This window comes from Boleophthalmus pectinirostris, unplaced genomic scaffold (genome assembly GCF_026225935.1).
Source record: "Boleophthalmus pectinirostris isolate CB_2022bp ecotype Guang Dong unplaced genomic scaffold, ASM2622593v1 HiC_scaffold_6, whole genome shotgun sequence".
Lineage (NCBI taxonomy): Eukaryota > Metazoa > Chordata > Actinopteri > Gobiiformes > Gobiidae > Boleophthalmus > Boleophthalmus pectinirostris.
In genome coordinates this window covers 1,032,925-1,047,543 of record NW_026571447.1, presented here as the reverse complement: position 1 = coordinate 1,047,543, position 14,619 = coordinate 1,032,925, and the positions used below count along the sequence as shown (strand labels likewise).

The following is a 14,619-nucleotide window of genomic DNA, read 5'->3' as shown; positions in this document are numbered from 1 at the left end:
AATGAAAATAAATGAGCACTTTGTGCAGTTTGGATGGAGTTTTCTGTGCTGACATAAGTAGAGGCATTCTCTTTCACTCAGCACTGTTTCCTGTATTTTTCTTTTTTTTTTCTACTCTCCTTCTCTCTGTTTGTGAGCTCTTTCATTCACACATCCATTCATCATGTGAAGAGTAAACCTGCTCTGACCTCTGACCCCTGAAGGACCAGACGGACCAGAGGGACGAGATGAGGGACAAATCAAACATGTCTCATTCAGAGCTGAGTGGTCTTTTGAATCAAATGCTCCCTGTGTCTCTGTGTCTCTGCAATTTCACCAAAACCCTCTGTTTGGTCGTCTGTAACCACACTTGAAATACTAAAAGATCAGTCTACATCAGTATCTCCTCCTGATTGAGTAAAGGTGAAGTGTCTCTTCAGTTTGGTGTTTTATCAGAGCAGCAGATGTCTGTGCTGTGCTTCAGTTTGAGGAGGAGCTTCAGAGGCGTTTGGAGCCGAATATTAGATCAGACACAAATCCACTTACTCTGACGTCAGCCACAGACCAGAATAAACACGATTAGACCAGGACCAGGACTGAACCAGGACCTGGTCTGGAGTACTTCTATGGACTGTGGCTAAAGTACAGAGGATGGATGAATAATGCAATGTCAATAGGTTTCTTAAACAGAGCGTGTTTGGACACTCGCTCAGACTCACTGTGCTTTCTTCCTTCTCTGGTGCTAAGATACCATCAACCTGCACCGGCATTCACACATCACATGCATACAAGGCCAGGTGGCTGAAGTGTCTTGCCTAAGGACACAAGCAGTCTCCCACTCACGTACTGTCCAGGCTTATCAAAAGAGATCAGACTAGATCAGGACTAGACTGGGTTTGGTTTGCACATTCTTTGAGAAACTTCCAAAGCGCCATAGGAATCCAAAGTACAGGCTGTCCCAAAAAATTTGACATAATTTCGCAGGCCAATAATTTTGGCAATTCTTGAAGAAAAAAACAAACATTTTCACAGAATGTATAGAAACAAATAAATCAAGATTTTCTTTTCTTTCTATTGAATGTTTTATGTTTGTTCTGTTTTCAGGTTGAGTTGAGCCGTTCACGTTGTATCTTGGAATCTGCTGCACACACTCACCCAAGACTGTGCAGCCTTCAATGCAAAATTTAGAAAAAACTTTACCAACTGGCAAACAAATTTGGACTTTGTACCAAAAATTTAAAGAGTTTGGCTGCTTCTGCAGGGCTATAGGATCTGGTACTAACATCAACATCAGAAGAGAAGGTCGAGCAAGTTCGTGAAAAACTCTTGTGAAGCCCCAAGAAGTCCATAAGGAGAACAAGTTTGGAAACCCAGATTCACCGAATGACAAAAATAAAACATTCAATATAAAATCTTGACCTGTTTCTATACATTCTGTGAAAATTTGAGGTTATTTCAACAAGAATTGCCAAATGTATTGGCCTCCGAAATTATTTTTTGAGACACCCTGTATTTACAACGTACAACAGTTCAGACAGTCGTGGGACCTTCTAACAGTGAGCCAGGGTTCACCTAAAGCCCCTCCCCCTCAGGTGAGTCTAGCCCCTCCCTCACCTGAAAAGCATCTTTGGCGATGGCGTCCTCTTCGTCCCCTTGGGCCCAGGGCGTCTTGGGGTCAGAGTTCAAACTGTCCCCAAATACGTCAATGTAGAAGAAGACGTACTGCTCATGGGGCAGGTCAGCCGAGCGGAATTCAACCATCAACTTCCTGAAGACGTCAGGCATGCAGCAGATGAACATGACTAAGAGAAGAACAGATGGAGGGTTAGGACAGGGGCAGGGGAGGAGGACAGGTGAAGAGGAGGAGGACAGGTGAAGAGGAGGACAGGTGAAGAGGAGGACAGGTGAAGAGGAGGACAGGTGAAGAGGAGGAGGACAGGTGAAGAGGAGGACAGGTGAAGAGGAGGACAGGTGAAGAGGAGGAGGACAGGTGAAGAGGAGGACAGGTGAAGAGGAGGAGGACAGGTGAAAAGGAGGAGGACAGGTGAAGAGGAGGAGGACAGGTGAAGAGGAGGAGGACAGGTGAAGAGGAGGAGGACAGGTGAGAGAGGAGGACAGGTGAGAGAGGAGGACAGGTGAAGAGGAGAGAGGACAGGTGAAGAGGAGGACAGGTGAAGAGGAGGAGGACAGGTGAAGAGGAGGACAGGTGAAGAGGAGGAGGACAAGTGAAGAGGAGGAGGAGGAGACAGTGAAGAGGAGGACAGGTGAAGAGGAGGAGGACAGGTGAAGAGGAGGAGGACAGGTGAAGAGGAGGAGGACAGGTTGTTTATAGAAATGTGTCCTGTGCATCTGCTCAGAGACATTTAAAGACATGAGAAAGAAGTTTGGACCTTGGAATTTTTTATTTATTTTTTTTATCTTATATTTCTACATTTCTGAAGGATGAGGATGAAGTGGTTTTCAGTGGGTTCTGTCTGTTTGCTCCTTCATCACGTCTGTCTCGTCTCTCGCTCCCTGTCAAACTGCAAACACGTCATGTGGATTTGATCGTTTCTTCTTGGCTACATGTAAAGAGTTCTCTTACAGCTTCACTTTTACACACAGTAAAAAACTTAAGCTCCACACGTACTACTGCACATTGGGAAGAGGTCAGGGAACTTTATTCCACAACCCCAGAGGAGGAGGAGAACAGGAGAGGAGGAGGAGAATAAAAGAGGAGGAGGAGAACGAGAGAGGAGGAGGAGAACAGGAGAGGAGGGAGAGAACAGGAGAGAAGGAGGAGAACAGGAGAGGAGGAGGAGAACAGGAGAGGAGGAGGAGAACAGGAGAGGAGGAGGAGAACAGGAGAGGAGGGAGAGAACAGGAGAGAAGGGGGGAGTTGTTTCTTTCCTCTCACTCCTCAGATCAGATCAGGATTTCTTGTTGTGGCTCATCTTTCGTTTAATCAGATCATTTTAAAAAGTCACATTTTGAGTTCATTTTTGTGATGTCATTGCTCTGTTGCTCTGTTCTTCTCAGAGTCACCGTGAGCACAAAGTGCAGCTTAAACTTCAGGTCTGAGTGGCTCTGGTCAGACTCAGGATTATTTCTGTCATGGAACGACTTAAGGTTTAAACTGGAGATGGAGCTAGTTTGAGCTCAGGATTTTAAGATAGTTTTGGACTTGTTAAGACACTTCGATGGAATATTCCCCTAGTGCTGAATGTATATACATACATATATACATATATACATACATACATATACACACACACACACACATATATATATATATATATATATATTATATATATATATATATATATATATATATATATATATATATATATATATATAGTCGGGGTCCCTGCTCCAGCTCTTCATCAGTTTGGGGTCCCTGGCCTTAAAAAGAGCCAGTACATTTCTGTGGATATTAAGTGCAAACACGTCCATGTTTTCAGAATGCTGTGTTCACAGAACACTATCAACATGTTGTAGAAGTTCCACTTCTATTTTTGATGCTCTCAGTCCTCTCTCCACTAGCTCTTTGTGTTAAGTCACTCCCCCTTCAGAGCATTATCACAACACAATCAGCGTGCAGCCACCCGCTAATGAAACTCCTGCACATCACATCAGGTTAATCTGGGCTTGTGGGCGGAGTCATGTACAGGCTCGTACTGCTAATCCCACTTTGCCTAGTGGTGTGGGTGTGGTGTGAATGAACAATGATCTGTAATTTAGAGCCTTCCTGTGGGGCCCAACGCAAAACAGTGCAGCGCGGGACACATTCAGAAAGCTCATTGTGGGAGTGAGCGGGAGCGGGACTGCACAACACGGAACGACGGGTGACATGATAAACTGTACTCCCACAAACTAAATCTGAGTGTAAAGTCAAATATACAAATGATGCCTGTATCCATATCATTAGGGATGTAACGATATCCAGTCCTCTCGATACGATATTTTCATGATATGCATCTCACATCTCATAGTTATTGCGATATTTTCTGTAGGCTAACAAAATTGTGAATATGTTTCTTTTCTCTCATCATCCAAATCCAAAGAATTAAGAATAAAAAGTGCTTCATAACCGTTATTTCAACATGTAGATTGGACCGAAACAGAGCAAAGGATCATGGTCTATGTAGTTCCCTCAGTTTTTTAGTTATTGCTGCACCATAACAATTAATTTAAGCAAATAAACTTGTGATTCGATATATTGTGATGGTCGACTATATTATTGTGAGACTTTTGACAGTACAATATCACAATTAGGGGTGTCAAATTATCACGTTAATTGTGATTAATTAATTACAGTCATATTTAGCGCCTTATGTTTTTTAATCACGTTAATCTAATTTTTAATCTCTAATTTTAGTGTTTCTGTCTGCGAGTTGCTTTATAATAAAACCTGTTTTTATGTGTTGTTGGGACAACAACACACACACACACACACACAAAAACACATTTATACATTTTTTTATTTCGGTAATTCCACTCATTGCCGGAAACCCACACAAAACGCGCGCAGTAAGAGCGATATAAACGTCATGTTCATGTTGGCGGCGTCAGTCACAATGGACGAGGTCGTAGAGCCAGTAGAACAGAGGCAGCAGTGCACAGGTAAAAACACATTCGTGTCTTGGAAATTATTCTCCCGACGTGAAATATAAAAGAAAATAACTAATATAAAATCGCCTACAACTTAAATGTCACTGGTGAAAACCTGCATAGGCTCATGATGTCTGCACTACTGTCCTATAGTGACCTGCCACATGAGGGGACACGCACACAAACACACACAAACACACACACACACAAAAACACACACAAACCCACACCTTCATTAACCTGAGAACGCGTGGACCACGTTTCCTTCCGTAGTTACTGCGCGGACACCGACGTGCTCTCGTGCGCCTCGTGTGGACCATGTTTTCTCGCGTACGCTGCGTAAACCGCACTTCCTCCTGTGCGCCTCTAAACCAGAACTAACACCAACACTAAAACCAGGACTAATCCACTCCAGGACTAAACCAGGACTAAACCAGAACTAAACCAGGACTGAACCAGAACTAAACCAGAACTAAAACCAGAACTAAAACCAGTACTAAAACCAGGTCTAAAACCAGGTCTAAACCAGGTCTAAACCAGGACTAAACCAGAACTAACACCAGGACTAAAACATGATTAATCCATTCCAGGACTAAACTAGGACTAAAGTAGGACTAAAGCAGGTCTAAACCAGGACTAAAACCAGTGATCTCATATATAAAGCATTTCTCTATCAATAATATTTTTAATATGGTTAAAGAAAGACTGGACTTTTTATTGTCTTTAAGTAGACAAAAGTTATTATGTTCAGATTTCCTCGTCTTTGCTACTTTACAGCAAACAGTTTCTTATTCATGGAGACTTGGGCTCAACAGCCAATTTGGAGAGATTTGTTTAACAATAAATGACTTTATAAAGTCACTTTTTTTTGTTCTGTATCAGTCTTTTGATCTGCCACAATAATGTAATAATGAATTTAAATGAAAATACCTCAAATTGAAGGCTTTTCTCAGCAATTTTTAGGTGAGATTAAAATGAGATTAATTAGATTAATTAATTACGGATCATAATTAATTAATCTCTAAATTTTTTTAATCGCATGACAGCACTAATCACAATATTTTGAATATTGTTACATGTCTACCTATCATACACCAGTTGTGCTGGATATTTTTTTGGCATTAATAAAACAATTTTTTAGCAGACTAAACTTGTGGACGTGCTCTAATCTCCTGCACATTTTACACAGTTACTTTCCGCTTCTCCGTGTTTCCCATCTTGTGGGATTTGCCTGCAGGAGCGGGACAAAATATCGCAGATGTGGGCGGGAGTGGGAATGAAAATCACAATTCTTTGCGAGTGTGGACGGGAGTGACTGAAAATTCTGTCCCGCGCAAATCTCTAGTGTAAAGAGTCTTTGTGACATACGTCTGTGAAAAGCTGTGTATAAATACAAACTTAACCACAAGGAGGGCTTGAATAGGGCCAAGGAGAGATCCCTAGATGAGTCAAACATGCATGAGTCTAAAAGCTCTTCAGGCAGGTGTTTGATGTGATCACACGTTCAAAAGCTCTGAAATGTCTCTTTAACGCGGAACAGTAAAGTAAAGTTTGCGTGCGACCGCGGCTGTGAAAATCCCGGGTCTCAGTGAGGGGCTGATGAAGCGTCTGGGGAGCGGGCAGACAGGAAGTGGCTGCAGCAGACAGGAAGTCCCGGTCATTAGCCTCCTGCGGCGCTGACACCAGGCTAACGCTAACGGATCCGGCGCGACTGATTAGAGCTGATGAGAGTCGACCATCAACTCCCGTGTGTCAGATGCCCTCCCGTCCTGCTGTGTGTCAGATGCCCTCCCGTCCTCCTGTGTGTCAGATGCCCTCCCGTCCTCCTGTGTGTCAGATGCCCTCCCGTCCTCAGGTGTGTCAGATGCCCTCCCGTCCTCCTGTGTGTCAGATGCCCTCCCACATGGAGCAGAGGGAGACCAGGACATTTACATCAACGTTTCAAAATTTAAAAACAGCAACGGGGGACGGGAGTGACAAGAGAGACAAGAGAGACAGGAGAGAGAGAGAGACAGGAGAGAGAGAGACAGGAGAGAGAGAGACAGGAGAGAGAGAGACAGGAGAGATGGGGGAGAGAGAGATGGGAGGGACGAGAGAGACGGGACAGACGAGAGTCTGAACAAAGTCCTGACCATCACAGAAACCTGACACGCTTCCTGTGAGAAGAGACAGAATCAATACTGAGAGCACAGAGGACAGGAGCGAGGGAGGAGGGGGAGAAGAGAGAGAGGGTAGAGGGAGCAGAGGAGAAGAGAGGGAGGAGAGACAGAGGACAGAAGAGAGGAAGGAGAGAGGAGAGGGAGGAAAGTGAGGAGAGAGAAGATGGGCAGAGGAGGAGAGGGAGGAGAAAGGATGAGAGAGGAGGGGGGGGGGAGAAAGAGAGAACAGAAGAGAGGAGGGAGAGGGAAGAGAAGGAGGAGACAGGGAGAGGGAAGAGAGGGAGAGAGGATGAAAAGAGTGACAGGGAGGGGGAGAGAGAGAGAAAGAGAGGAGGGAAAGGGAGGAAAGGGAGGAGAGAGAAGCGGGGCAGAAGAGAGGATGGAGAGAGGAGAGGGGGAGGGGGAGAGAAAGAGAGGATGGAGAGAGGAGAGGGGGAGGGGGAGAGAAAGAAAGGATGGAGAGAGGAGGGGAGGCTGGAACAGAGAGACCAGAGGGAAGGAAAGATGAGAAGGGGAACAGAGGAAGGAGAAGCAGAGGACAGAAAAAGAACAGAAAATGATCACCGTATAGATTTTGTTCCAGGTTCAGGATTCATAAAAGCACTCACAAAAACTGGGTCGAAATGTTCCGCAGTGGTGCTTTATTTGTGTGTCTCTATGGCTGTGACCTTTTCTAACCCTCGTGGATCGTTCTCTTATTGTTTGGACTTTTGAAATCACAATAGACTCTGTTCACGCTTACGTCACAAACCAGAAAGACGTTCGGAAACATGCGACGACGACGATGGACTCACCGACCGACTGAAGGAAACGTGATCTCAGTCAACTGTTCTGTAGTAGGGGTGGGCGATATCTCGATATTTTAAATATATCGAGATAGTTTTTAAACTCGATATGAATTCTGACATATCGTATATATCGATATAATGCTTATATTTAATTCTGATTTCGCCGCTTCACTTGTTTGTTTCTCTCTCGTCGCCCTCGCCTCCCTGATTTTGTTCGCTCGTGTCTCATTCACTCGTCACTATCGCCCTGAACGCCAAAAGTTGGTGCCAGTGAAAAACTTCAAGCATCACGAACCTTTTCCACCATTTGCAGACAAAACCATCAGCAGCACATCCTCATATTCCACCGAGTCGCGTCCTTTAGCCCGAAAGAAGCTAAACGAGCTGAGCTGCATGAGAAGTGCTGTTTATGCAAATGAGACATGCGCTTAAGTTTCGTTTCTGTAAAATGTAAACACACGTGCGCAAAACTGCATTAAACACATTATTATCTCAAACGGGCTGATGTGGCTCTAGAGTCGTTATACTTTATATATTGTAAAGTTTAGCAATGTAAAGTTTATTTATGCTGAAGATTTTAATTAATAATCTGCTGTTGTTCCATGTTTCATACATGGTCTGTTTAAAACATATGGAACTTTAGAACCAAAAATGGTACAGAAAAAAGGTCAACAGTTTCATAAACTAGAGTACATATGTATCTGTTCAATACATTTTTATATCAAGATGCATTAACTTGAATTTTTGGCCTTGTGTTTACTTCTGCTTGACCGGGTCCATCTGTTCACATGATCCAGGAAGAAATTCATTTGGCTTTAAAATCGTAATAAACCAAACAATTACTTCAGAATCAAGTTTAAGTCTGAATAATCATTTTCATTAGGAATTAAGTGTTACTGTTACTCTGAGTTAACGCTCTCATGTAAACGTGGCAAATGAAGAAAACTGAAGAAAGATGAAGAAAATTTGAATATTTTCTCATTTTTCCTAGGACTTACAAGTTGTCATCGCATGTTTTCATGTTTCCTGGTTTGTGACGTGAGCGTGAATAGAGTATTGATCTAAAACGACTTCATAAAATAAACAATGATGTTTTAAATGAAGAAAATTATAAAAAAAAAGAAAAAAAAAGTAGACAGTGATGTTTAGAGAAAATGGAAGAAAACGAGTGGTAAATGACGTTGCAAATACAGAAAACGGTAGAAAACGAGTAGACAGTGACTTTTAAAATTGGTGATACAAAAAAAAAGAGCCACACTGAAAGAGCAAAAGCACTTATACCAACATACGCCTACATATCAATTCACCTTTGCAAATGTGCATTTCTACATGGAACTGGACATCCCACAAAAAACAAACAGCCAATACATTTTCAATTAAATCCATCTTTACTTTAATACTGGGATGAGCGGAAGCTGCATGTCCTTCACTTTCTTCATAGACATTTATATAATACATTTTCTTAATCGATCATCAGGAGAATTAATAATTGATTACACTGGAGGTGGTTCATGCTTAATTTTTCAGAGATCAAACGAGTGCAGATTGTACGTGTGCAGGTTTAGTGCAGCTCTTTATTTAACACTCATTTCACTCAAAACGAGTCGACAGTGACGTTTTTAACACAGAAAACGAGTCGACGGTGACGTTTTTAACACAGAAAACGAGTCGACGGTGACGTTTTTAACACAGAAACGAGTCGACGGTGACGTTTTTAACAGAGAAAACGAGTCGACGGTGATGTTTTTAACACAGAAACGAGTCGACGGTGACGTTTTTAACAGAGAAAACGAGTCGACGGTGACGTTTTAACACAGAAAACGAGTCTACGGTGACGTTTTAACACAGAAAACGAGTCTACGGTGACGTTTTAACACAGAAAACGAGTCGATGGTGACGTTTTAACACAGAAACGAGTCGACGGTGACGTTTTTAACACAGAAACGAATCAACGGTGACATTTTTAACAGAGAAAACGAGTCGACGGTGACGTTTTAACACAGAAAACGAGTCGACGGTGACATTTTTAACACAGAAACGAGTCGACGGTGACATTTTTAACAGAGAAAACGAGTCGACGGTGACGTTTTAACACAGAAAACGAGTCGACGGTGACATTTTTAACACAGAAACGAGTCGACGGTGACATTTTTAACAGAGAAAACGAGTCGACGGTGACGTTTTAACACAGAAACGAGTCGACGGTGACGTTTTTAACACAGAAACGAGTCGACGGTGACATTTTTAACAGAGAAAACGAGTCGACGGTGACGTTTTAACACAGAAAACGAGTCGACGGTGAAGTTTTTAACACAGAAACGAGTCGACGGTGACGTTTTTAACACAGAAAATGAGTCGACGGTGACGTTTTTAACACAGAAATGAGTGGATGGTGACGTTTTAACAGAGAAAACAAGTCGACGGTGACGTTTTAACACAGAAAACGAGTCGACGGTGACGTTTTAACACAGAAAACGAGTCGACGGTGAAGTTTTTAACACAGAAATGAGTGGATGGTGACATTTTTAACAGAGAAAACGAGTCGACGGTGACGTTTTAACACAGAAAACGAGTTTACGGTGACGTTTTTAACACAGAAACGAGTCGACGGTGACGTTTTTAACACAGAAAACGAGTTTACGGTGACGTTTTTAACACAGAAACGAGTCGACGGTGACGTTTTTAACACAGAAAACGAGTTTACGGTGACGTTTTTAACACAGAAAACGAGTTTACGGTGACGTTTTTAACACAGAAACGAGTTGACGGTGACGTTTTAACACAGAAAACGAGTCGACGGTGAAGTTTTTAACACAGAAATGAGTGGATGGTGACATTTTTAACAGAGAAAACGAGTCGACGGTGACGTTTTAAACACAGAAAACGAGTTTACGGTGACGTTTTTAACACAGAAACGAGTTGACGGTGACGTTTTAACACAGAAAACGAGTCGACGGTTAAGTTTTTAACACAGAAACGAGTCGACGGTGACGTTTTTAACACAGAAAACGAGTTTACGGTGACGTTTTTAACACAGAAACGAGTCGACGGTGACGTTTTAACACAGAAAACGAGTTTACGGTGACGTTTTTAACACAGAAACGAGTCGACGGTTAAGTTTTTAACACAGAAACGAGTCGACGGTGACGTTTTTAACACAGAAAACGAGTTTACGGTGACGTTTTTAACACAGAAACGAGTGGACGGTGACGTTTTAACACAGAAAACGAGTCGACGGTTAAGTTTTTAACACAGAAACGAGTCGACGGTGACGTTTTTAACACAGAAAACGAGTTTACGGTGACGTTTTTAACACAGAAACGAGTCGACGGTGACGTTTTAACACAGAAACCGAGTCGACGGTTAAGTTTTTAACACAGAAACGAGTCGACGGTGACGTTTTTAACACAGAAAATGAGTCGACGGTGACATTTTTAACACAGAAAACGAGTCTACGGTGACGTTTTAACACAGAAAACGAGTCGACGGTGACGTTTTTAACACAGAAACGAGTCGACGGTGACGTTTTTAACACAGAAACGAGTCGACGGTGACGTTTTTAACAGAGAAAACAAGTCGATGGTGACGTTTTAACACAGAAAACGAGTGGACAGTGACGTTATAAACACAGAAAATGAAAATGAGTAAACAATGACGTTTTAGTGCAGTAAACGGTCCTCTTCTTTATACCGTCTCTGGTCACAAGATCTATTTTATATTAGCCAACAGTCCATTAGTCAAAGTTTTTTGTTGAAAATCAAACTTCTAAACTATTAAATACTGAATGTGATGTGAAACAGCTCCTCCAGCCTCAGCACTCCACACGTCCTCTCACTCCTCCTCAGTGTGGGGCGAGCAAGGGTTCAGCGGGATCGATTTTAATGATGCGTTCTCTACATCCCCCCTCCCTCTCCTCTCCCTCCTCCCTCTATCCCTCCTCCCTCTATCCCTCCCTCCATCTCTCTCCTGCTCCCTCTCTCAGTGTCACGTATGGACAGATATAGTGCAGATGTCAGCGCTCGTGCAGAGAACCACAGGCCCTCCTCACTATAACTCTAACTACACACTCACACACACAACCACACCTCACGGACACACGGGGAGGGCATCTGACACACGGGGAGGGCACCTGACACACGGGGAGGGCATCTGACACATGGGGAGGGCACCTGACACACGGGGAGGGCATCTGACTGTTGTGATGTGCAAAGGCGCTTTAATAGTGGCAGTGTGAGTTGTTGATTGTGACTATCCAGAGTGTGTGTGTGTGTGTGTGTGTTTGTGTGTGTATGTATGTGGGTGTGTTTGTGTGTGTCTATTTGGGTGTGTGGGGGTGTGTGTGTTTGTGTTTGTGTGTGAGTGTGTGTGCGTGTGTGTTGGTGTGAGTTTGTGTGTGTGTTTGCGTGTGTGTGTGTGTGGGGGGGGGGTTTGTGTGTTTGTGTGTGTGTGTGCGTGTGTGCGTGTGTGAGTGTGTGTGTGTTTGTGTGTGTGTGTATTTATGTGTTTGTGTGTGCTGGCGCGTGTGTGTGTGCTGAGTATTCTTCAATCACACTCTGTGGTGATATTAGTGTAGCCACAGCTGCCCTGGGACAGACTGGCAGAAGTGAGGCTGTCAATCTGCAACATAGGCTCCTCCCACCAACAGTGACACTTCTTCTACAAAAGCTGCGTTTAAAAGACTTTTGAAAAAAGTGAAGCTTAAAAAAGGTGTACTCTGCAAAATGGACTTTTTGTTACAACACCAACACCAACACCTGCCTGAAGAGGTTTTAGAGTCATCCAGTGATCTCTCCTAGGCCCTATTCAAACCCTCCTTACGGTTAGCAGTAAGATTCTGTACAAGGCTCCGCCCACAAGCCTACATCACCCATCTCCCACATGATAATCTTCCATAAATACACAAAAACATGACATAAAACTGTACACAACAAACCTGATGTGATGTGGTGATGTGATGTGTGGTAGTTTCATTAGCAGGATGCACGCTGACTGTGTTGTGATCACGCTCTGAAGGGGGAGTGACTTAGTGCGAGAAATAAAGTGAGGCGAGACTCAGAGCGTCAAAAACAAAAGTGAAACTGCAGAGTGTGTGATGTGTTCGCAGCAATACCCCGTAAGTCAAATCCTCGCTCTTAAGTATGTGATGTATTTTTGGAGTTATATAAGAGAGGCTGTATATGAAGTGATATGTACAATGTTTGGTTTTTTTTAGTAGTATTTCTGAATAGAACTTCAGGATGCATCAAGTGTCTTGTAAGGACACTTATGGAAAAAGACGAGCCTTAACCTGAAGCAAAGACAAGAGTTTCCAACAGAACAACAGCAACATGTGTCTCAAACGTCAGATCCCGAATGTTACAAAACACCAAGTTTATATCCACTGAGACGAGCAGAGGACAAACATGTCAAAGTCCGACAACTCCTCCTGAGCTGCTCTACAAAGACCATAACATCAGGTTTAATCATAAATGAGTTCATGTCATTTTGTTTGTATGTGAGACTCCTTTATCATGGGAATAAATATCCTGAAAAATATTGAGCTCCAAATTGACCTTTGACCCTTATTTGTCAGTTTCTGTTTTCTGTCTTTGTATCATGAGACTAAAATAAGTTTTCGTGCAAAAGCAAAAGGCAGAAACAGTGTGTGTTTTGTTTCTGATTTAGTTCATAAATATATTTTATTTTCAAATCCAACCTCTGGCCTCCTTCTTTTTGTTGTGGCCTTGACTCAGGGTCTGGACACATTCAATAAACAAATCTTTGTATTCAATTATACTTCATTGATCTTTAAAGTGAAAGTATTGTGTGTATTTCTTCATACTGTACACACTGTACTGCAAAGTCACTTGTGTCAAACTGTTTCACTGTGGAAGTGACGCTGCATGATCCTGATCAACACTAAACAGGAAATCCGAAACTCTTCTGTATCATTTCACACAAACACATGGTGACTGGAGCTTGGTGACGTGTTTTTTTTTTATATATATATAAAGGATGGAAGTCTGGAGAAAATCAAACAAATAATGATCATGTCAGTTTCTGCCTTTGGCCTTTGCACCAAAACTTATTTTTGGCTCATGATACAAAGAAAGAGAACAGGAACTGACAAATAAGGGTCAAAGGTCAGTTCTGAACTCAATATTTTTCACATACAAATATTTCTTCATTAGAGCGACTAGTTGTTAAATTTTGGGAGCCTTGTCTATTCTACTTTTGTCTGGACAAAACAGAAACTGAAGTCATTTTCATCAGTTTCACTCTGGAGAGTTCAGGTCTTTTGTCTCTGTAGGACAGTGTGGTCAGATGTGTTTGATCTGATTTGCATCTTTATTCATCTGCATTTGTCACTTCCTGACAAGATTATCGAGCCAAAGAGAACAGAAGTGTTTACACTGAACGGTCTTTAACTACCAAACCAAATGAGTTCCAGACCAAATGTGTTTTGAAAAGATCAAATAATCACTACTCTAATTGAATCAATAATAATCAATATTTAATTTCCTTTACAAGTCAATGACAGAGCTTTATCCAAGTGGGAAATGACCCTCTGAGTCACTGCTGCTCATCACCAAACACTGACAAGTGACTGGGCCCAGCTGCGGTCAGACCCAGAGTGAACTGTTTTACTGTGGAGTCCATAACAAGCGTCACACGGCCCCCGCAGAGAACAGCCTCATTACACACTCTGACCAGCGGCAGGTGCAGGACTGGAACAGGACTGAACCAGGACTGGATCAGGACTGAACCAGGACTGGATCAGGACTGGACCAGGACTGAACCAGGACTGGACCAGGACTGGACCAGGACTGAACCAGGACTGAACCAGGACTGGACCAGGACTGAACCAGGACTGGACCAGGACTGAACCAGGACTAAACTGCATTTTGGATGGAGTTTTCCTGTTGATGCTGTAAAATGATGATACATATTTATCTCCGGTACTGTCCATCAAATCAAGTGACATTAGAACAACATGAAAATCTGTCATCTGTGCTAAATCAGCGCTACAGTGTTTGTGTGTCTCTATAGTTGTATCTCTGACCCCCGTGGATCGTTCTGTTATAATTTACACATTTTAAATCACAATACTGATCTAAAATGAC

The 14,619-nt window shown here is 42.7% G+C and overlaps 1 protein-coding gene across 3 annotated transcripts in view; it reads right to left on the bottom strand.

The window, feature by feature from the left end:
• LOC110157880 (atrial natriuretic peptide receptor 1) overlaps positions 1–14,619 on the bottom strand; it is a 92,387-nt gene that overhangs the window by 64,117 nt on the left and 13,651 nt on the right. For all 3 annotated transcript variants that reach the window (XR_008633417.1, XM_055163274.1, XM_055163275.1), the window contains one exon: positions 1,594–1,781. Coding sequence is in view for 2 of the 3 variants with exons in the window: in XM_055163274.1 (XP_055019249.1) it covers positions 1,594–1,781 (188 nt within the window). In the remaining variant the exon portion in view is untranslated. The remainder of the gene's footprint in view (positions 1–1,593; positions 1,782–14,619) is intronic.